The sequence below is a fragment of the Bemisia tabaci genome, unplaced genomic scaffold, assembly GCF_918797505.1.
Source record: "Bemisia tabaci unplaced genomic scaffold, PGI_BMITA_v3".
NCBI lineage: Eukaryota > Metazoa > Arthropoda > Insecta > Hemiptera > Aleyrodidae > Bemisia > Bemisia tabaci.
The window spans coordinates 249,771-274,365 of record NW_027311745.1 but is presented as its reverse complement, the minus strand read 5'-3'; the positions used below and the strand labels follow the sequence as shown (position 1 = coordinate 274,365).

The following is a 24,595-nucleotide window of genomic DNA, read 5'->3' as shown; positions in this document are numbered from 1 at the left end:
AATAATGAGGGAAAATAAATTTTAGATGCGTAGGTAAATGAGACAGATGACAGCAATTACCTGGCAGGGGCAAGTTGATAATCCAAAAAACTGTGCCTTGAGTGAATAAAGTGAGCGCCTAGGAAAGAACAACACACACTCATGTAAACTTGAGATATTAGAATGAACTTGACGAAAGTAATTTGTACCAACACGGCACGCAGACGGATTTCATAAATTCGAAAACACGTAAAGAGGGCGAACTGAAAACTGACGTGCAGATTGAGACAAGACAAGCAGGAGCACGGATGACGGAACCACGGAGCACCGAGAAGCACAGAAGAAACTAATGCAAACTCACCACGACAGAGCGCAGCACTATACAAATCTGGTGCTTTGGTGTCTCTCAGTGTTGATTGCTCACGGATGATTGATGAGAGTGCACGAAATTCTAACCTAATTTCATTCACGTTGTTTTGTTTACTTTCTTTGACTCCTGTTGTTGTCTCCAATAATCATGATCGTCAGCGTCAGATTCTGATTTTAGTAATTTCTGAAGATGATTAAAAAATTTTATCCGTGCCCGCCTTGCATAGGAGTAGAAATCGCGAGAAGATAAGCAGCGAGCTCAGAGCTGCGTCAGGCAGGTACACGAGTTTTGCGCGCGCGCGCGATGGTCATTGATGAGTGGTGAGCATACCGGCTGATAAACGCGGGAAATCACACGCGTTTCTGTTTTCTGGTTCGTTATGTTATAATCATACTTGTCCCTTCATAGCAGTTAATTAGTGGCCAGTGCATTCTTTGAAAATTATTCTGAATCAAATTTTGTATATTGCTGAATTCCAAAGTGCATGGACAAAGGTAAAGTAGAGGATATCATTTGGAGACTAAGGTAGTTGGTCGATACCATGTACAAAAGAAGACCAAAGGGCTTAGGAGTCGGACTCCGAGCGCCCTCACAGAAGCCATCTGTTCAGCCTCCCTCAGATTCCTCCCAATCCTCAGTGGGAAGTGCCTTGCAAGACATTCAAAACCGTCCCAGCAGTACCAGTTCAGATGGAACCACCATACTCTCTCAAGACTTCTTTGATAAAATTCCCCCTGCCTCTACGCCGAAAAAAGGAACAGAGAATATTCCTGATTCGGACCCTGTGGATGAAGGCATGGACACAGATGAATTGATGAACGTTTTCAAATCACCTGGTAAACCACCACGGTCTCCTGAACCACGTGCTAAGAAAGTGAAAAGAGACCATGGAAAGAGCAAAGAGCAGTACAAAGAGATGCATTCAAAACAAATTTTATCATACATGGAAGACATAGTAGTTACGGCAGGATTTTTTTTGCAGCAAGATGATTCGCCAAACATCCTAAGTACGTAAGACTTCAATTGTTTTCTGCTTTATATACTTTATTTGACATGTGCTACTGTTGAGAGGTAGCTGGGTGAATTCAAATAAGGGTCAAATTCCAGGTTCTATTTCCTCCCAAAATTTTTTTCTGAATTTTTGGGCAAACCAAACTTTATTTTGACTATCATTAGGTGTAGACTTAGGAAATATAGCTCGTCGAGCTTAATAGTTGGGCTTAAACCCGAATTTCCACCGTGAAGTGTATCACTTCCCAAAATTTGCCGTAATTTTGCCTGATTTCCTAAATTTTCATCTCAGAGGTGACATATAATACTTTTAATTAAAAATTGAACACAATTGTCATAAAATCATCGTCGGGCACTAAATTAAAGCATAATTGAAAACATGTAACCCTTTCATATCTTGCAGAACCAAAAAAATTAAGAAAAAATTCATCCGTCATGAAAGATATCTGGAGCTTATTCCGCTTGTCTTTTAGACAGTTCCGTCTGTTTATCAAAATGCGCACTGTTTTCGTTTCACACGAGAAGAAGCTTTTATTTCTTGGAATATTGCAGTACAAAATGGATCAAAAACACCGAATTTTAAAACTTCGAGTGGGCGTGTACCCGCTGAAGTGGTGATAAAGCCAGGAAAAGTTTGAGGACTTACATTAACATAACAATTACACCGGTCAACTTTTTTTTTTTTTATTTTTGATTTTCTGAAGATTTACCAATGGTTTCGGAGTAGATTTTTGGCGCTGATTCTGAAGAACAACTCCATTTACCTGGATCAATGCGATTTATCCTGGGAAAGTTCGGAATTTTTCCGGAGAAATCGGAATTTTCCTTAAAAATCTAGCTTTTCCAGAAGAGTCAATTTTCCGGGAGAATCTATGCACAATGGACAAAACACAGGAATTTTTCGATTTCCTAGCCTAAGATACATAGGAAACCCTATTGCTCCCCTATTAAAATTTCCTTTCTTTTCCTTATACCAAGATTTTCCGGTCCAGTTTCATTAAAATCAATTAATTAGTCACCGAGATAGTGTTTTAAGCCACGGCCACCATCTTAGATTTTCGAATCTCGGATATTTGACTAAAATTCGAGTTTCCCATTCAAAAATACCCGCGGGTACCAAGTTTCGCGTAAATCGATTGATTAGGCTCTGAGATAGCATTTTAGGCCATGTCCGCCCTCTTGGATTTTCGAATTTTGAAAATTTGACTAAAAATTCAAGTTCCCCATTGAAAAGTACCCCCGGATACCAAGTTTCACTTTAATCGACTGATTAGGTGCTGAGATAGCATTTTAGGCCACGTCCGCCATCTTGGATTTTCGAACTTTGAAAATTCGACTAAAAATTCGAGTTTCCCATTCAAAAATACTCCCGGGTACCAAGTTTTGCGTTAATCGATTGATTAGGCGCTGAGATAGCATTTTAGGCCATGTCCGCCATCTTGGATTTTCGAATTTTGAAAATTCGACTAAAAATTCGAGTTCCTCGTTGAAAAATATACCTCCGTATACCAAGTTCCACTTAAATCGGTCGAAAAGAGCGTCTACAGGGCTTAAACAAACAAGTCCCAGTTGATTAGGCGCTGCGATAGCATTTAAGGTCATGTCCGCCATCTTGGATTTTCGAATTTTCAAAATTTGACTGAAAATTCGAGTTCCCCATTGAAATATACCTCCGTGTACCAAGTTCCACTTAAATCGGTCGAAAAGAGCGCCTACAGGGCTTAAACAAACAAGTCCCAGTTGATTAGGCGCTGCGATAGCATTTAAGGTCATGTCCGCCATCTTGGATTTTCGAATTTTCAAAATTCGACTGAAAATTCGAGTTCCCCATTGAAAAATACTCCCGGGTACCAAGTTTCACTTAAATCGGTAGAAAAGAGCGCCTACAGGGCTTAAACAAGCAAGTCTCAGTTGTAACAGTTTTCCACTCTGTCCCACTAAACTGGGACAGCATGGGACAGGATGGAAACATATGGGACAGGATGGAACGGGACAAGATGGAACGGGACAGGATGGAATAAGCTGTTTTTTAAGCTTATCTCTAACAGTAAAGACAATTTTGGTGTTTTTTTTCACGGAATATTTAGTAGCACGTCCTAGAGGATCGGAATTAGAGAAAATTTTCCCTAACGCACACTTCGAAAGTATTTTACGAGCTGATATTAGTGTGTGTGTGTATGCTTGACGCCCTGTTAGTTATCATGTATAGCATTCTGTTTGGCATCATTAATGGCGTTAATCTTGCACAAAAATTTGCGAATTTCAGAATTTTTGCCATCTACGACGTGTGAACTATTCAATCAAAACAAAAAAAGTCGTTTTTGGAAAAACCTCAACGTTACGGCAATCATTTAGAGCTTATTACATCGTTGCCACGTCTCTCCTGGCTGTTGCTGACTGTTGCTCGGGACAATGATTCTAGCGCATGAAAAAGTTATTGATGGAGCAAAAAATAAATTGACATATTTTTTTTCTCAAATTCAAAAGCATTACCTATCATCTCCGATAAAGTTTTCTTAAATAATCACTCTAGTTATGCTGCAACATCGATTTAAAGTCAAGAACCAGGCACGGGGGACACGCAAATTTGGGACAAATGTAGGCAATTTGCACATTCAAAGTTCTCCTAAATTTTTATTTCAGTCCAAATAAAGTGGGAAACAGCATGTAATAGTCAACAATAGTGTGGAAAATGAGAAAAAAATTTGATCTGCCTATGTTTCTCAGATTATGACGATTAAAACAGGTCGGGACACCAAATTAGACGCTTATTTGAACTCACCCAGCTATCTGAAGTCAACAGCCAGCCACACTGAAAAAAATAATATGCTATCTTAGCACTTAGGTTGTTAAAAATGTGTCTGGTGATCGCAAGACGCTGCCTTTACTGCCCTCGCAGTTAACTTTACATCCTCTAAATGCAAAGTCAACTGCGTGGGCAGTCAAGGCAGCATCCTAGGATCACCAGACACATTTCTGACATCCTAGGTGCTAAAACAGCATACCATTTTTTCCAGTGCAGTTTTGGCAAATCAAGCCGTCAGGAATGAGGAATCAAGGTTCATTTGGTTTAGTATGTACCTAAGGACAGAACATAGGTCTGAAGCCCTATTGTCACCTTCATATTTTTCATCCTGGAAAGTTGAAAGAACAGCTAGAGCTTACTCTTGATACAGCTAATCTCATTCAATTACCTTCCCTTTGCAGAAGGCAATTCAATGCCCCAGAAGGATCTAAGTAAATTTCAGGATGCCATAATGTTACCTATGTAATAGGAGAGACCTTACTTATCTCTGTGTGACATCACGCAAGTAGATGACACTTGGCTGTGGTTTAACATGCGTCTAATGGGAGAACGTGTGATGCATGTTTGTTTGGCATTGACATTTTTCAGGGGTTGATCTGATGCAATAATTCAAGGACTCTCCTGGAAGAAGGTGAAATTTCACTATAGAATATAGTGACCAGTCCATTTGAGGCATCTTGACGGTGTAAGTCCTCAATCACATATCTTGTTTGCGGCATCAGAAAATCTCCGTCTCTATGGTATTTTTTAAATAGAAGAACAAATCGACATCATTCCTTGGAGTTTTTGCAGAATATTCACACAGAGAAGAAAAATCATGGCAGTTTTAAAGAATTGCTGTTGAGTAGTTTTCTGTTTAAAAAATAAAGTATGAGTTATGTGATTGCTGACTTACACTGTCGATCTTCTGATAACAAGAGAAACGAAGGCTGAATTCCAAAAATCCTCACTCCCCTAGTCAGGATTTAATCGAACTGTTCATACAGCTTTGGTTACCTCTAGCCGAAAGGTTTTGTCGCAACTCTTCTTCTACACAAATAATGTGAATTGTACAATTTTTACATAATTTGTCATTTTCATTTTTCCTAATTTACTCTCTCTTGGTTTATTTTAACGGACATTTTTTATGGTTTTTAGATGAGGACCAGGCGATCTTCATCAATAACGTTTCCAAAGCTATGAAGTCAGGACCTGTTGATAAAAATGTCTCCATTTTTATGAAAGACTTTGAAAAATATCATGAAGACAGGAAGTTACTGTTCAAAGCACTGTCACCTACTCAGGTATATTCTTATTCTTGTTGAATTCCACGGCAAATAAGTTTATGCTCTTCGAGAGGTAGATCGAAAATCCTATCATTTTTATTTTATAATTTGAAGATAATACAATAATCAAAACGGAGGATCCTCTGTCTCATTGTAAAATATTGTAAACTTGTTTGGCGTTTACTCTGCCTCTTTTCAAAATGATAGGAAAATCTGCACAAATATTTGCATTTGAAAAATTGGGTATGGCAGTAAAGTTGAAGCAAAGATGATGCCATGGAAGATTCCTGACTGGTGGTGTCCCAAAGTAGAGCCACTAGATGGGCATGCCAACTGGCAGTGATGATGTTCTCGTAGAGCTCAAGTAATGTATCTAATACATGAGTGAACGCCGATTGGCGAGGCGGTGTACGTACAGGCACAGGTGAATGTGATAGGCTAGGGTTGATGGTACTACAAAGTAATAGTAGTAATGAAATAAAGTTCATATAATAAAGGGTTAAAGTCTTGGTAGCTATTTTCATTGGAGAGAACTATAATATTTATCTTTGATATGATCGCACATAATGTCATCAACAACGTGTGTACAAAAGAAAGTGAAATGTATAACAGCTACAGCACGGAATCGGGCAAATTTTGGAATCCTTTTCAATTATTGTCCCTAAGCACTGTGGCAAATCTTCTGGAGCAGCTGTAGTGAGCCTTTCTTGCTGGCAGCAATGTTTTTTGAACTAAAAACTAAAGGACTTGCAAATTCTCATCAAAAACTGCTTCATTTGTTTGAGAAGTAAAAGTTCTCCCACTATTTTTCTTGGATTTTTTTTCGTTTTTTTTCCAGTTCTCTGCACATATCACTCACCCCCCCTCGCTGTACAGATTTTTTTCCCCTCTTATTTTGCTTTCGTTCAGCTCAACCCCCACTCATCAGTGCCGTATCAACAAATCACCAATACCGTAGAGGACACCAAGTCATGAGAATATCATGTATACGCAAACCATGAGTTCTCATACACTGGTTGCTTTTATCCAATCATTTTTGGATCTCCTCATCCACAAGAAATTAGTAGGGAATAATCATCGCTTTGTTTGTGTTTGCTGCTGAAAATGTTCATGCTGTTTGATGGAAATTCCAGACTGGAGAGGACTGCAACATTGCCCGAGGTCACACACAAGACAGCCTGGTCCATCTTTTGCTCCAAGTGGATTGCCTAGAGCCTAAACTAATGGAATATTTGCTAGAAAAAATGGGCGAAATAGCAATGGATGAAGATTCGTAAGTTCTCAATTCTTGTGAATTTTCAGTTCTTACAAGTCAGGTGGCATTTATTTCCTGTTGTGCTTGAAGCAACTAATATCCCATAGAATGAATTGCATGCAGTTAAGTTTCTTTTTATGCTGAAATAGAACACAATTTCATTAGACAATTTTGGGCCATAATAATGGCAGATGAGTGAAACCCTAAGTATAATTTTCTCAAAACCATAAGTTTTAATATGGAAACTTTATTTCTTCATATTTTCAATTTTATCTAAGATTCCTCGAGTGCTGTTTATGCCAAAATGTCTGTAGAAATTCCTCTATGGAATTGCGCCAATATCTTTTTTTTTTAATTATTTGAAGAACCCTTCTTTTGCCAAAATTCTTATCCATTAATCTATTCCAATACACTCTAAATGGACTCAGATCTGTGTCTGAATTTCTTCGTTCCTTTTTTTATCAAACACACTTCAGCTTCATCTTTGGCTTTTTCAGCAGTGACTCAGATGTCTCTACTGTCACATGGATTCGAATGATTCTTCAGTCCTTCAGGTTTCTCAACAAAATCTCGGACCCAGGCAAAATGAACACACAGCTATTCGATATCATACATGCCTGTGATAATCCTGTGGTAAGTTATATTTTATGTTCAATTTCTGTCACAGGGAGTTAAATAAAAAAAAAAATTGTCGATTTTAATGGCTCTATAATTGTAAAATGCAGAAAGTGAGGGATCCTGGACTTGTATTTAGAAGAGCATGGAACATATGGGCATATTCAGAATTATGATTGATTAAAATTTTTGAGTTGGTAGGAAAACTGTGAAGACCTTCTTCCAACATCCTGCAAAAATTGGAAATAAATAATTTTCCTCATCCTTGCTTTTTTGCCTTAAATATTCGGAAAAATTTCAGAAAGAATAGAAATCAATTCGGTATATATTTCATAAAATTTTTGAACCTTTCATAATGAAAATAATTTCATGATTTCAGGTACAAAGAGAAATTATTGTATGTCTACCTGACATAATCGGAGACATGGACCATTTCAATGCTGCATCAGAGCTGAGGTAAGTTGTTACAGTAATGCTATTAGGTAAAAATGTGTGTATCCATTAGAATTTATCTAATACGGGTGAGGAGATCCTAAAGCAAGTTGGGTTTTTATTAGATTTGTATTTTTCTTTCAGCAAATTGCTAAGAGAAAAACCTGCCTTAACAACCGCTGTGCTGGATGCTCTGACAAATCTTTCACTCCAATCTGAGACGAGGGTAGAAGTGCAGCAGTCACTACTCCGTAGTTTACGGCGAGCTCCTGTCGAATATTTGCCGAGTATGGTTAAGTTCCTTGTATCAGTCTCATCAGTGGACGAAGCAAACGAAGTGAGTAGCTTTTGATAAAATCGCTTTTTTGTTGAGGGAGGTCAGGTCAAGAAGAAATGAATATTGGCTTAGCTTTGTAACTCAGCGCAAATGGAGTCGTTTTATGGGTGAAAAACTTATTTTGTCAGGCTTTTTTTCTGAGAAAAAACGCTCTACATCAGAAACTTAGAAGATTATCACAAGTTTTACAAGCCTTGAAAAGTGCTCGGAATGTGCTAGATTTTGAAATTTTCTTCAAACGCCTTGAAAGTTTTTGATTGTTTGGAAGGTGCTTGAAAAGTTCTCGAATTTTACCCTTTACTAATTGTCAGCGGTGGATGCTTGTTGAAGAGAAGCATTTGATGTCAAATGGATCTTTTGAAAAGATTTCAAATTGTAAAGGAAATACCTTCCGTGCGAATCAAAAATTGCTGCCATAGACTCCTACTCTTGGCAGCAGTGGCGAAAGCTGTGCTGCACTGCCCCAATGCGGAACCATTCAAAGCTTTTTGTGTCAGTAAACTTCAAGCAAAATAAAAGAACTGACAAAATCCTCATCTTCAAGAATTATGGTGCTGAGAGGAAACTGTGCGTTCAGGAATAAATAATAAAAAAAGTCTTTAAAAGTGCTCAAAAATTCTTCCAAAGGAGCTTAAAAGGTACATAATTTTTCATTCATGCAGCTGCACAAACCTTGTACCAAAAGGATTACAGTGCTCTCTCACAGATTTTTGGTGGAACACAAAAGAAAATGGGTAGCTCACTAATAAAATTGTTCCATTTGTGATGTGTCTTAAAGTCATTCAGCTGTCCCCATCTATATTTTCCGAAACTTCCAAGCTACTTTTTGCTGGTAGCTCTGATTTTCTGTTCAAAAATTAATTCGTAGACCATCATCTATAGCCCAGTGTCTAGATTCCGTTCCTCCTCTCAAACCATTTTTGTTCGCCAACATGGTCATCAGTGTCACATTCAACTAGATGAGATATCTCATCTACATTTCAACAATATCTTTTCTTGTGAGTCTTTGTATCACTTAAAAAGAGGAGATCCTTACTTTGAATATTCTCTCATATCTCTCATCTGGAAAATGTTCGTTCCTGTCATTTTCAGGTCATCAATGGTTTGAGGCTTGAGCTTTTCCCCTCTGTGATTCCAGCCTTGTCACAGACACGCACTCAAAATGCCAAACCAGCAGATATTGCCTCCTCCAAGAAACTATGTTTTAACATGATACGTTATGGACTTCTTGTATCCAAAGTTCTAGCAGACACTTGGCTGAAAAATATTGAGAATATCTCTAATCCTGGAGGAATGAAGTGAGTTACATTCCATTTCTTCAGAGCATTTGACACCCTAGCAAAATTAATAACTAATGCCACCATGAAATTCATTCTGACCACATCCATTTATTTTCAGAGAATGTCAAAAGGTTGATTTCAAATGGAAGGTTGCCATCAGTGACCCATGATCAAATTTTTGGTGTGTGTTGTTGTGTAGTGTTTTCTGTATTATGTTTCAATCACATTGTAAAAAGTGGAATGATGAGTCAGTTGTATGTCTCGGAATGGACCACTGCACAAAGTACCAATTGAAGCATTCTGACACATGTCTCCTCTCCAAAATTTCATGTCGAATATGACTTACGCAACAAAAATTATTGAAAACAACTACTAACCAAAGTAACGACGTTTCTATTGAGCACTGGTTTTGAAAAACCATAGTCGAAGCGATTCAAATTGCACACTGCAACGGTTTTGGTAGGCTCCTTCATAGAACTGTGTTCCTTCCCTGCCCTGTGTTGTTCAAGAAGTAAACAACGCGTAACAGCTGAGCCTAAGCCCCCAGATTGAGGTTGCTATATTTTTATAGTGCCGAGAATGTTATGGTAACGTTTAGTGTGGACTTAAATGCAAGGAGAACAGATTTTTCAATGAGCGGAAAGTTTAAATTTATGCATTGAAAAACGCTAATATCTTTGTTAGGAGTTACTTTCAACAATTTTTGTCACCCAAATCGTTTTCTACCTAAATTTTTGATGAGGACTTGTAAATCTTGATGCTTAAATTTGCTCCTTGTCTACTAGGCAATTGTTTCAAGATAGTTGAATCTTACTTTTTAGATTTTAAAGGGCATATCTATCCAAATGTTCAATTTTAACGGAAATACTACTTACTCCTCGCAAAAACCTGTCGATGATACCTTTTCCAGTACTGCACAAGAAGCAATGTACCCATTTTACAATAATAAGTTAAACAGCGAGGAACAGAGCTAATTTTCACATAAATACCACCAAAACGTCGACTACAACATTTTTCTCGCTTTAAAAGGTACAGTCAAGTACTAAGTTTTTAGATTTTTTAAACAATTTTTACTGTTAAATTCAACTGAGGAAGGCTGAGTTTTCAGGCGAAACGTTTTGGTGGTACTTTTGTGAAAATTAGCCTTGTTGCTTGCTGGTTAAATTGTTATTATTGTATCTTGTCACAGGTTGCGGAGCATTAAACATATCTCATACCCATTATAAGAGAACGTAGACCAAATGGTAGCACAAAATTATTTTCATTTATTTTAAGGTAACATAGATGTCTCGGTATTAAACAGGATTCTTTGACATTTCTTATTCCTCCCACTCCACTGCACGTTTCACTGCTTTCATGAATTCCTAACAGCATTATTAAATACTAATGAAGAATGAAGCACACTTTGGAGAGAGTCTGTCATTGATCGCAATAAAATATGCTGAATCGAAAGATTTTAATGTGTCATGGTATTCATTTCATCATGTTTCAGGGCACTAGATGTTGTGGTCCTGCTGATCATGTACTCAATTGCTGCCAACACAACAAGAAAGACAAAGCTTGAAACATTGTTCCGCACAAAAATTGTCAAAGGAGTTTTGAAAATTGCAGTCATGGAGGATGTTTTTGAGTCTTTCCTTCTGGTACGATTTGTATTCTTACTCTGCCTTCAATATTTAAACAGAATGAATCAATATCACAAACATTTTAAATGAAACACAGCCATAGAAGTAGCCCAAGAAAATCATTCAGCGCTAGGGTACAAAAATAAAAATACTTAAAATGGAATTTTAAAAATGGGAGGGCCACCCTGAAGGACTTTGAAAACAGTAACCCAAGAAAAAAAAGCTCTGAAAAAAAGACAGTTTGCTTCCACATGAAAATTATGTTATTTGCGAAATCATGAACACTTGAAAATACTATGATCAATTTTTGGTTAGTTCAGACACAATTACTGAAGGAATCATAGTTCCAGCTAACTTGCTGTCTTTCTTTACTTTTTCTTTCAGATAGTTGAAGATAATTTTGCATCTTTGATGAAAATTGCATCAGTGCTTCTTAAGTGTCCAGAAGTTGTTGTTACTGAATTTGCATCTGATCTTTACTGGTAAGTTCACCACAGCACTGGTTCAGTCATAGAAAGTCTAAGAGCATCAAGATGATTGAGAATGTAAATCCTTTTCTAATTAAATCTTAATTTTTGATTTCTGCTCTATGATTTGTGAAATTACTTGTTATTTTTTTTCATGAAAAACATCATCTCAGTTCTATGAATTGAAGTCCTTCCACTTTAGAGACAGTAACCTTAAACATTCAAAGAGAGTAAGATGAAATGCTACGAAAGTCCAAACTTAATAATGACACTCCATACTCATTAATCAAATTTTTCCAGTCACATAGAGACATGTAAATGATCTATGTTTTATTAAATAGTTATGCTGAGTCTTACTCCCAGCTAGTATAGAAAATTCTTCAAGTGCATGAATTTTTTTAATCCAGCCCTGCAAGAAATACATAAGACTTTCAAATTTTTCCAACCTTACCATTGGAAGAAGGTAACCAAAGATTAGAAGCTATGCTAGATACGTAATTCGAAATATTTTGTCTTCCCAAAAGCTTGCCCTCGATAGGGTTCCCCTGCCTTTGCATCAATACCCATAACTTCGTTGCCTTAAAAAAATTTTAAATTAAAGATAAAGGATATCCTCGGTAGAGAGAAGCCAAGAACATCATATCAAAAATAAAATTATTTTAAAATACATTTATGTTATAACAATTTAGCAATTTTCAATTCTTGCCTTTTCTCACCTTTTTCCCCTTACTTTTTCTTTTTCTTTATCATTTACCTCAAGAGATTACTAACTTAGTTATGAAAATGGGCGTCATTTTAGCCTGGTTACTTCAACAACACAAAAATTCAGTATTTTCCTTTTTTCAAAATCTGAAATCATCCTCATTTTCCTCTGTTGGCAGCAACTGCTTCAGTCACGTGTCTGGACAATGGTGTAAGTGGATCGTAACGGAGTTATTAATGTATGTTGGCGCAGGCGACGCAATGCACACTCGGTCTGCTCTTCAAATCCTGAATCAGCTGGCCGAAACCCAGCTCAGCAAGCTCAAAAACTTTGCAGTTCTCCTCACATCGCTGCTCAACAAACTCAATGAGATCGGCCTGAATGAGGTTCGTATGCTCATGGACACGCTCTCGCGCATCGCATATTCCTCCGTCAGCGATGATGTCAACACGGACTGTTATGCACTTCAAGATGAGCTCAATATGCTGGCACGTAAACAGCTGGCCAGTTCACAAGTCAGTACAGTGCGCAACGGAGTGGTGTCAACAGTCATGATCATTAAGCACATAGCCAGTGTCCCCAACAGTGAGGAGAATGAATGGCCTGATCGGGCCAGTGAAATTGACGTGCCACTCACAGATAGAGCAAAAAGAGCTTTTCCTTTGCTAGGTAATTATTTATAATTAAAGTAAAATACTACAAATATTGAACTATGTATCATTCGTAATGGTGATTAGGTGATCAGGGCAGTTTCATTCCTCTAAAAGGTAGAATGTAAGAGATATAGCTCTGGTATATTTAGAGCATTTTAGAGCATTAGCTCTATTATATTTAAGTAGTATCTGTCTAGACTCATCAAAAAAGGTGGAAAAGGGCGTGAGTCACTCACGCTTAAGATTAAAAGTAATCCTAACGCATTTTTCTCTATTATGCGATTCAGTTCCTTTGTATCTAAATAAGTTCATATATTTCCAGAAATTAACATAAGTTAGAAATTGCAAATTGACTAAAAAAAAAATTAATCATAAAGTTACCATACTATTTTTATTAATACTGTACCTCCCTTTTGTGCTGTGAGAAAAAGCTGTCTAATGAGCCTATTTTTTTTAGGTGCCTGTGCTAATGATTAAAATTTTATTTTAAATTTATTTTTTTCAGATCTCGTTATGGCCAGTACAAGATTAAACCCTGAAGCACAGGGCTTGTTTTTTGATCAGCTTTCAAAACTCATTTTCCGAACAAAGAATTTGGACCGGGTGCTCTTGGTAAAGACTACTAAACGCTCAATCAAACTTCCAACCCTTAACGAATTTTTCCAGCAACAACTTTCACTCAAGTTTCAAGTATTTCCCAATGGCCTACTCTTTTGGCACCAAATTTGATAAGAAACTCATATTTTGAGGTATCAAAGTTAATTTTTAGGAGCAATTCATGAATGAGAATAAAAAAACAGCTTTTTGGGTGGTTAGAATATGATATCTATTGCAAGTATGCAACAGATGCAATGCAAGGGTCTCCCAGGAATAGGTATGTAGAAGTTGGGTCCTCGATCGAGGCATTGTCAAGAAATGTTAGTCAAAAATCATTGCAAATAATCAGCAGTTTCATAGCGGTCATCTTTCTGATTTAGTAGTGAAATAGGTCCAATAGTGGATAAAATGAAACAACTCAGAAAGATATCATCAATCTCATGATGGCAGATTGATATTAGTAGATTTGAAGACTGTAATAATTTGCTCTTTTGCTTTTCTTTTGCAGTATCGTGTCTCTGTTGCCATGAAAAATAATTTGCAGGAGTCCTTTTTGATCAGTGTACCAGACTTCTCTAGGAAGTAAGTAGTGTTTATTTGATCTGATGATTCTCTGCTGTTGACGTGTCAGAGGCACTGATTTCTTCAGAACTCTTGAAATTTATCTGCAAAATTTGGAAATATTTCATTCATTTATCAATTTAACATTGGACTGACGAAGAAACGAATATTCAAGGGGAAAATAAAACTTTATAACAATACAGCACAAGTATGGGAGCATAACATTACAACAAAATAAGATGACATAATAACTATTCATAAGTACATAAAGCCCACCTACTTGCTGAAAACTTCAGACGAACCAAATCTAAACCATTTTGCAGCTCCTGTGGAAGGTCATTCCACCAGCGAACAAGCCTGCAACCACGAGGAACCAAATGGATCTTTGTCTTTGATAATAAGTTGCTGCCATGCAAATCGTTTGATTGACATTTGCGAGAAAAATGGGCAGTTGCCAGTTCCTCACTACCAACTATGAGTCTTGGCGCATGCGAACTTGGTCACATTGTGTTTGTGACAGCAGCCATACTCTTCCGAAAAAATCAGTTGTACAAAATAATTTTTTTAGTCTGCGGTAAATGTCCAGGAGGCTCTCACCCATGATTTCCAGGATCTAGAAATACGGGATTAACCAGGGAACGAAAAATACAGGAAATGTCAGTGAAATCGTGCAGAAATCTGTGTTAAAAACAGAGAACCTCTTTTCTTTCCTCCCTTGAGATTTTATTTTTAAATTTGCCACTCTGGGTTGATATGGTCTTGACCAATCATGGAGGGAGAGGTGAAGAAATTGACGACTTTTGTCAAAATTCCCAAGAAACTCCGGTCAAAATCAAGAGGAAATCTTTGATGATTAGGGAAAATGGAGAGATGGAGCAAATTGAGAATTCTAGACACCATGTTTTTACCAATCAAATGATTGAAGTTGTCACCTTCCTCATGTTTCTTCTAATGGTTTTAACTTTTAATTCAAGAGTTTGGAGCCAAAAGGATAATTTTGGGAAAGCTCTATGTTCAATAGCATTTTTTTATCGCTGAAATGTTGTGTTGTGAAGTGTTCTGTTGTTGCTTATCTCCTTGTTAACCTTGTTTCATTTTCTAGGGAAAACACTTTTGAATATGCACTTCAGTTCAGTCTGGAAGAGAACGAGGAAGATGGTATTGCTCTGGACCTAACATCTTTAGTCATCAAAGACCATGAAAAGCGTATCCCTGTTGACTCAGTGTAAGCATCATCACTTTTTAGACAGTTTCATTCTTTATATGTAGCTGTCTGATTTTAAATTGTATTTTTGGGTGTGTAAGGTGGCTCCCTGATTCAGAGGGGAAAGGATGAAGGAACCTTTGAGACACAACTATTCTAAATAGACGTTGGGACATCTGAAGCTGTAGTATGATACATTCGTGGTGAAAATACATTATCACTTAATTGTGGTGTTTCAGAATCTTCATCAGCACTTAATTTCTAATAAAAAAGTAACTCTTTCTCAACTTAATTTTTAGAAAATAACTTTGGCATTGAAAAAAAAAATTGCAGAATTTCTTGAAGACCAAGTACCATCTTTTACAGTAACCAATGTCCACCGACCTTAGTCCATGTTATGGCTTCTCTGACGTAAAGGCGTATCTCTTCTTCCACATGAGTTGCAGAGGCCATGGAGTTATACGGAGAACAGGGCTCCTGTAAAAATTGAGATGCGTCCTTACATCAGAGGAGTGACAGTGTAGGCAAAATTTTCAGTAGAGCAATTTTTATAGCATGAGATTGTAGAATTGGATTTTGACATTTCAAATGAATGTATCTGAATTAATAATCTTTCACAAATATTTACGGCTATCTTGAAAAAAATCCATTTTAAAAAAAAATATTCACCATGATTAGAGGTGACTTGGGAGAGAGATTCCTTTAGAACCACAAGATTCACAAAGAGGAACTTTCAGTTGTAGTTTTAAACAACTTTGTCATCTCCATATATTTTTGTTTCTTGGTCAGCCTTTTCCCTTTGTTGATTTTGCCGTCTCTGGTGCGACTCTTGCGAGCCCTTGAAAGCGAAGACCTGAGCGAAATTGACGCACTTCTTGTGTGTCCTGTTGCCATGCCCACCTTGGAAACTCTGGACGAATTTCTCAACTTGTCTCCGGATGATCAAACCGTCGTCATGAATTCATTATTCTACTGCGTCAATTGGTACCGAGAGATCATCAATGCATTTTCCTGTTTCATCCGGAAGGAGAATGGAGATAAGGTGTGAGAATAATCTCGTTTTCGACTATCTCTGAACTCTCTTTTTTAACACATTCCCTGCCAAGCAAGTTATAGTAACCGTTTTATGTTTGACTTAAAGACTAGTTTTAGTGAACGACATGTTGAATGGTGCATTTCCACTGCGCTGCTTTCTGACAGAGGCACTTTCTGTGGCTCCTTCACAGGAGTAATTCTAGAGCACCAGTCACGTATGTAATTGATAGAAATTACCAACTTAGAGACATCCGGTGGAATCTCTGGTTAGAAGTTTCTGAATTTTGCTGTTAATTGTGCCTGTTCTCTAACTCTGGCATGATTAATTATGCTTAAATGCGTCGATAAGGAATGTGTTAAGCTGTAGTACATTCAAACTGGGCTCTAAATGTGAATGAAAGGTTCATTGGCCCAGTACTTTAAGTCATCAATGAAACCGATTTACCCCTCACTTATTGTTTGACTTACTTTCTCTTTGACTTGGAGACGAGGGTACAGGAAACTGCATTCTGTTCCCCGTCGTAATCGCCTCTCGGTTAAGGAATAAATAATTGCACAGCCCAACATCCCAAAAACCATCAGAGTCTTTTTTTTAAGTTCCTCTTAAGTCAGGTATCATATTTTTCTGAAAGTCTCATCATTTTCTAATTCCTACCTGTCCTTATGTTTGCTGCAATATGAGAATTGTGGGATTTGTTATTTGGATTTTACAGTGTACTATGAGGAGGTACTATTTCTGGCTCATTTTACAAACAACATATTAGTTTCCTTATCCAGATAAGTTCTGTTATGGATAAACGAGAGAAATATAGTTCCATTTTGCAAAATGAAGCTCATTTGGATTCATCCCTGTCTGAAATTGAATGACTTTTGAATGTCAAATGAGGTGATTTAAGTAATATGATGGATAAAATAAAAAGTGTTTTTGACTTAGTATGATCATTATCTTAACCCTAACCCTTAAATCTGCTTGTTCTTTCATTGCAGGTTGTTATGAGGCTCCGTCTGATCATCTGGTTACAAAATCAAATCTCTCGGTGCTTGCCTAAAATGATCATTCCTGATTATTGCCCGCCAATGGCCCACTTTCATACTGCGGTAAAGTCCCCTGTCACTTCGGCAGACAAAGGAAAAAAGTAAGTTTTTTAGGTCTTTATCATTAAATGTTCTCTAAAGCCTTGCCATGAGGAGCTCAGATCTAACTCCTGCGCACATTTTTATTGATCTTAATTAATTTTTGTCAAGTTGAAAAACTAATTTATTCCTTCTTTCCTCTTTTTTTGAAATGTGTAAAAAATCGGTAGTAGTTCGGAATCTCAATTTTGTGCTGTAGAGTAAATTCCGGAATTTGAATCCTTTTGTATATGTAGTTCTAAAGCAAAATTTTAAAGAACAAATCAGTTTATAAAGCCTTAGATCATGGCTTTTCTGTGATCATGGATGGTAAAACTCCCAAACCACGTTTCTTGGTTTGCAACATTGCAGACCTCCTGTCATACTCTATTCGTTAAATGGAAAACTACTCAACGGCAATTTTTAAAACTGCTGTGATTTTTCCTTTATATGTGAAGAATATTTTGTGGGAACTTCAAGGAATGATATTGTTTTTCTCGTCCCCAAAAAACATAAAATAGATGCGGAGATTTTAAGACATCTCAAACAAAATGGGTGGTTTGGAAGTTTCATCGTCAATATTTCTTGTCTCACAACACTGAAGAAACGTAGGAAGGTTTGTTTTTGTAGCCTCAAAATACTTACTGCAATAATTGAAAGGAAAGGAAAGTCTATCAGCCACTAACAAAATTGTGTGTGTTTTGTAGAAAAGGTGCTAAGAAAGGCGGAAAGAAAAGAAAATCCAAGAAGTTGGACAAAACTGCAGCATCCACATCCAAAGCGAACGAGAATACCGTCCTATCTGGTTGCACGCAGAACAAAGATAATGCAGCGGATGAGACCGAAGATCAGCCAGAAGTTGAAAAATTGGCTGATCTGAGCGTGTACAGCAATTTCTTCCGAGAATTGGATGTTGATGTATGGCTTCTATTGACCTACAAATTGACGATCAACCAAACACCGCCCAGTGTAAGTTAGACTTTTTCAGTATCTTTTCTTGCTTAAATTGTTCCGTAAAATCAAGATTGTGCTACTTTATTTACCCATTCATCATTCATTGTAATGAGTATTACAAGTTGGTAACACTGAGTTTTATCTATTCCAATAGCCTGTGTCACACTATCAAAACAAGCCATCAAAATATCAAGGTCAGGTGTTGTGATTGGCTTATTCGATGACTGAGACCAATCACAACAATTGACCTTGACATTTTGAAAGTGTGACACTGGCTTATGTAAAACCATCAGTACCTTTTGAATTAAGATGGGCAGATACTCTTCAGAATTTTGGATTTATAATGCATCTAATATTATTTCAAATCTACATCCTGAAATTCAGAGTCATCGGTCAATGCCTCACTGTTTTAAATTTTTAATTTGACTTGACTACGCACAGAATACCAAGAAATTAAACTCTAGCCAATTTTCGATTTTTTCCGATATGATGCTCCTTACGGTCTTTAGAGCACAATCAACTTTTAAAATTTAACTGTTTAAATGTTAATCTCCAGAGAAGAAGGGCTGATAAATGAATTTTTCGACATTCTTACACACAAATCTAATGGAGGTGTGGGGCCGTAGCTGTGTGTGAGCAGGCACTGCGCAAAATGTCGATATCATTTGGAAGAATTTGATTCTTTTCGTCAGTCTTATCTTCCCAGTTTTCACCGAAGCAAAAGGTTTCCCCGATCGATGTTTTGATGTTGCAACATTTTTATGTTGCATAGTATAAAAATAGATTTAGAATAGAGAATTTGCAAGTGTCTGAAATTTGATGACTTTCGTGTTTAAGTGGAAACTTCTGAGTAAACTGAACACGAGGATACCCTTCGTTCATGAAATGACCAATTATTAGAGAAGATATGACAAAATGATCTAATCTGCTAAAATACAGGTGTTTCAATGGGAAATGCTGCCAGATGACGTCACTAGGCGGTGCATTTTGTCACTTTTAAATCTAGCTTTATACTATTTCCCATATCAGAAAAAAAATTATGAAAAATACTGTGAAATCAGCTCTTTAAGAACTTTCAGATGAAGCAATAAAAAATTTGCATGCTAATTCTCCATTGTATAGAAATAATTTTATGAATTAAAATTAATACAACCTTACGGGACAACCAGCTCAAATTTCTTTCAGCAGCTTCCAAACGCACCATCAACTTCAAAATTTCAAGAAAGACGGAAAGCCTCTCACCAAAACATGCAGGCGTTTGAGGACATCACAAACCATATAGACCCTCGTGGAATGAAGATCTGGGTTGCCTATTACTGGAATAATTAAACGTAAAGGCACTCACATCTTCATTCCATGTTGAAATGAGTGCTACTATCATCCAGATATGTAAAATGTTTCTCAACAATGGATCTGTCGCATACCAGAGATACAGCCAACTCCATTAAATTTCTCTTAAATTATGTTGAGCACATAGGAAGTATCTAAATACACTCCAAAATGTGTAATTTGTGTAGTTTCTATCATGAGTTTTTCAATTTCCTCTGTTTGCTGTAATTGTTTGGTTTTGAGAGATTGTAAGAAAATGTCCAACTGATTGATCAATTTCAACAACTGTCATCAGTTTTTCTCCTGTATGATTTAAAGTGTTTTAAAGCAATGGAGGTGTTGCGTGTATGAGGGATTTGCAATTTGACCATTGATTCTTATGTAAAAGTTCGCAAGAAACACAATGGTGCCACTGGTTTTCTCTGAAATTATCCCCCAAGCTCAAAAAAAGCTCTCAAAAAGAGGCCAAAATGGAGGGGATATCCCACCCTACCCTGAGAGTCCACCTCTACATCAAAACAAACTCTCCATGCAAAGATAGGGAGCAAATACATTAGCAGGGTTGCTGTGTTTTCAGTTTTGGAGTCCCCAAATAAAGTGGCAACCCTGCTAATGTATTTGCTCCATTTGCTCCCTATCTTTGCATGGAGAGTTTGTTTTGATGTAGAGGTGGACTCTCAGGGTAGAGTGGGATATCCCCTCCATTTTGGCCTCACTTTGAGAGCTTTTTTTGAGCTTGGGGGATAATTTCAGAGAAAACCAGTGGCACCATCGTGTTTCTTGCAAACTGTTACGTAAGAATCAATGGTCAAATCGCAAATCCGTCACATATGCAACATCTCCATTGTTTTATCTTTTTTCGCCTTAAAAAATGCATTCAAACAATTGTAATCATCTGAAAGAACGATTGATACCAGGCTGTGAAATTGTTTGGTTAATTTACGCAGGGTGTTTTTTTTTACTCCCTTTTCTTTGCAAACCTGGTTGCTGGCAACTGCAGGGAAAGCATCCGCATTTGCAGGAAATTTGAACATGCAACTTTTGAATAAAGAAATTCGTCAGTCATTTCACATGTACTCATCATAATTTTAAGTGATTCTACACAGTACCAGATAGTGTTCATTCAGTTTGCTGTGTCTAGAAGTCTACACCCTTGAGTATGCAATAGATGTATTCTAATCTTCATTTGCCATGGCTAGCTGCAAGCAACATTAGCTTTATCAGGCGCTCAGTTTCAACATAAGTTCGCAAACTCACTGTATGTCGACTCCTAGGAATGGCACTGGAAGAATTCACGGGTTTTTTTCCTCATGAATTCTCAGTGTCATCTGTAGGGCTCGGAATTTCTTCAGATCTTCGACTCGTTGAATCCTCCAAATCCTTGAAGTTCGTCTTGTCGTGTCTTCCTGCAGCATTGCTATATCCTGTAATTGCAAAGCTCCTATTCTGCAAATGCTCAAATAACCTAACTTTTGATAAGATTCAATGTCTGTAATTGAAGGAAAGATTAACCATTATACCTTTAAAGAATGATAGAACAATCCAGAATATTTTCATGAACTTTCATACCATAAAATCCCATTTATTTTCTCCTTAATCCCAACATTGGAGAATTTTTTAGCATATACTTAAATATTGTATTTTTATTTTATATTAGATAGTAGTAGCAGTATCTTTAACTCCTTTAATTTATATTTAGTCATGCATATTGATGGTCAAAGTGCATAACTATGCATTTCTGTTTGCGACGTTGCAGACTTCTTGTCATACTTCATCTTTTCTTCGGTAAAATATTCAATGTACTTTTTCAAAAACTGCCCCGATTTTTCTTTGCTTAAGCACATAAGTCTGTGTCAATTTCAAACTACAAAGTTGGCTTGTTTCTCTGCGAAGAAATAAAATAGGATCGGAAATTTTAAAACATTGCAATGCAGATACATGCAAGTTTTTCAATTTGGCCACACACATTCATAGTATTATGTAATTTTAATCTAACACATTGGCATGATGTTTCGTTTGTCTTACTTACTTATTTATTTATTTTAATAGTTCAGTCATTGAGGTTGTCAGTGACTTACCCTTTTATTCACAAAGAAAAAAACATGTTCATAACCAGTTTCAACTAGAAATAGATGTATCAAAACCTTTGTCCACTGCAAAAATATTCATTCCTAAGTTTCGACATTTTTTAAATTTAGTTTTCAGTTTGGTACCAAGTGTCTAGTAGGAATTATTACACCAAAACATCTCTTTCCCAGAAAGGGTTCATTTTGGGATTTTTTTACTACCTACGTAGTTTTTATTTTTTATTTGTATCAAGGTTTTCTTTTCTGTTTAAAACGATAAAGTTTTTTTAAAACAGAAGACATGGGCTTTAGTGTTATTTAAACTCCAAATGAAATAAAAAAGCTCTATTTAACTGTAATTTCAATTTAAGCTGTTCAATAGAATTTGGATGGGGAACTGAATAAAAAAATGCCAATGAAAAGTAAGTTAATGTCAAGTGTTTTAATTAAGTTAATTTTTGTCGGTAAAGAAGTCTCATCGCTAATATTAAGTATATCCTGTATCTCTTTTTACAGAATGGAAATTTCAGCCCAGAACTCGGACCAAATGAGTTGCTATTTCTTCTCGAAGATTTCGTTTTCAAAGTGGAACACTGTCTGGCAGCTGTAAAGAAATTCTCTCACTTGAAAACAGCCAACACAGTTCCGATTGGCATCGACTCAATATCTTCGATTCCAGCCGTGAGCATCATCAAAAACTGTTTGAGACTGCTTCCAAATCTGTGCGGCCACCGAAATACCATCCTGGAGTATTCCAAAAATCTACTGCTCGTTAACGACCATATCCTTGATAATCGTGGAATGTTCATGCCGGAGAGCAAGAATATCAAACAATGTCTGGGACTCATATTCAGGGTGAGTGGGAATTGCCACAGGTGTGACTTTCAGGGGTTTTGTAAAAAAAGTCTTAAAACTTAGAAATCATCAAGTGATTGATGAGCTATCCATTCATTCTCGTAGGCATACTAGATCTTATCGATGTCCGAATACAAGCTAAATTTGTTTTGTATTTAATAGTTCCCTCCAACCAGGGGCGTGCTCCATAGAACTCTGAATTCCAGTAAGAGCCAATGTGAAAACGGTTGAGCAGTTGCTAGTGCTGCAACTTTGTGTAAGATCCTCGCAATCAACTGATGTTGGGCATCATGACCAATCCTTAATACCATGAATATTTGCCTCAGATCGGTCTTGTTTTTCTTTTCAGTGGGCTGGCAAGAAGGTCTCATGCAAAAGGAGTCAAAAAATGCCAAATATCCTTATATTCTTAAGATTTAGTTATGGTACTGTCTAGCTTTCAACTATTGGCTGAACCTCACTTTAAAATGGTTGATTGATTGGTTTAGGTTTGAGGGAAGTGGGATCTTCTGACTACACAAGGATCTCATGCAAGGTTGCTCTGCAGTGGGCTGTCACACCGCAAATTGTCAACTCGTCCCTGCCCTAACAAAAGAGTTGCAATTATGTATTGACCTAATCAATGATAATTCTTTGTTTCTTCTCCCAGGCTCTCACAGCAATCTTCTCTTGGAACGGGTTTAAATCGCAGCAGCACCACGAGCTATTCAAGACTGGGTTAGTTCGGTTGGCGCAGGATTCCGATGCAACTGAGGCCAGCTCTGACATGACTGTTGATGAATTGGCCGCTGAGTGTTGCAAGTACCTAGTCAGCATTGAGGAACATATCCTGCATCTGGCATCAGCGCAGAGCCTCGTTTCATTTTACCAAGCTCTTGCCAAGCACCTCAACGAAGAAACTACTAATGAGGCTCTTGGTAAATCTCATGATTATTTATCTGATTGATTGGAATTCTGTAAAGTTTTCATGCATTTCATGTAAATTGAGTGTAAACAAATTATTTCATCGCAACACAGACTGATAGACAGGTTAAAAAATCAAGTATCTCAATTCATGTTTCCACCCCAAAACCCCTCACTATACACATGGCTGTGTCATCTGTGTGCTTCGTTTGGTTAGATGATTGCTCGCATCGTATAATCTCTTTTAAATGTTTGACAGCTACAGATTGGCAGAAAATGATATCCACTTAACACCCATATTATTTATTTCATATCATCAGCATGTATGCTATCAGCAGTAGGTCAGTTGCGCTGGTCACAGAATTGTTTTTTGATGCTTGATTCTAGTAGATTAACTAAAAATGTCAAGGTCTGCTCAAACCGCGACTTTCTACGTTCAATATTGACCGAGATATCGCCCTTTGAAAAGTCGGGTCTTTGACATCATCCACCGCGGTAGTGACACTCTCGGTTTCTTCCACCTTGGTTTTATCAGTAAGGGAGACACACATTAGCAGTGGTTACTCTATGTGAAACTTGGATGAAAGCAAGTTGGAAGAAACTAAGGGTGTCATTCACTACCGCGGTGGATGACGTCAAAAACCCAACTTTTCAAAGGGCCATACCTTGGTTAATACTGAACTTAGAAAGTTGCGGTTTGGACAGATCTCAATAGTTTTAGCTAATCTACAAGACTCAAGCATCAAAACACAATTCTGTCACCAGCGCAACTGACTCATTGCAATACTGAGTTTGCTTTACTTTTGCAAAAATTATTCGATGCATTCGGGAAATGTTTCAGGAAAAATTTGTCTGAAATTCCTAAAACGGCGTTGGTACGACCTGGATGGTACTGAAGAGCAAGGTTCGATCTATAACAAAGTGATTGAAGCATTCCTATACAACTATCTTTCCATGACTGAAGATCAGCTGAGTCTTCTCGAAGAGTTCATCTCTCTAGTGGAAGCAGAGGCAGCTGACTTGTCTTCAAAAGATTCTAGATTGGAGTCTTTCCCGACGATAAGCAAGTCAGTTCTAATTCTACATTTCTTTTTTTTTACCTATTAAACAGGACTCCTTACACATATTTGCAGTGCCAGACTTTTGTTGAAATCCTTATTTTGATAGAAACATCGTTTTA

The 24,595-nt window shown here is 37.1% G+C and overlaps 1 protein-coding gene across 2 annotated transcripts in view; it reads left to right on the top strand.

Annotated features, from left to right (window-relative positions):
* Positions 1-737: 737 nt before the first annotated feature.
* The window catches only part of LOC140225813 (Fanconi anemia group D2 protein-like), a 28,615-nt gene continuing 4,757 nt past the window's right edge, over positions 738-24,595 (top strand). Inside the window, exons 1-19 of one of the 2 annotated variants that reach the window (XM_072305759.1) lie at positions 738-1,356; positions 5,304-5,449; positions 6,565-6,704; positions 7,187-7,319; positions 7,681-7,757; positions 7,878-8,070; positions 9,163-9,368; positions 10,843-10,993; positions 11,360-11,457; positions 12,324-12,814; positions 13,304-13,410; positions 13,904-13,977; positions 15,059-15,181; positions 15,950-16,202; positions 17,183-17,331; positions 18,016-18,277; positions 22,174-22,512; positions 23,162-23,429; positions 24,257-24,482. In XM_072305759.1, coding sequence (XP_072161860.1) covers positions 891-1,356; positions 5,304-5,449; positions 6,565-6,704; positions 7,187-7,319; positions 7,681-7,757; positions 7,878-8,070; positions 9,163-9,368; positions 10,843-10,993; positions 11,360-11,457; positions 12,324-12,814; positions 13,304-13,410; positions 13,904-13,977; positions 15,059-15,181; positions 15,950-16,202; positions 17,183-17,331; positions 18,016-18,277; positions 22,174-22,512; positions 23,162-23,429; positions 24,257-24,482 — 3,902 coding nt within the window. In that variant the 5' untranslated portion in view covers positions 738-890. Of the gene's footprint in view, positions 1,357-5,303; positions 5,450-6,564; positions 6,705-7,183; positions 7,320-7,680; positions 7,758-7,877; positions 8,071-9,162; positions 9,369-10,842; positions 10,994-11,359; positions 11,458-12,323; positions 12,815-13,303; positions 13,411-13,903; positions 13,978-15,058; positions 15,182-15,949; positions 16,203-17,182; positions 17,332-18,015; positions 18,278-22,173; positions 22,513-23,161; positions 23,430-24,256; positions 24,483-24,595 lie in introns of both variants that reach the window. The other variant, XM_072305758.1, reaches the window with a different exon arrangement.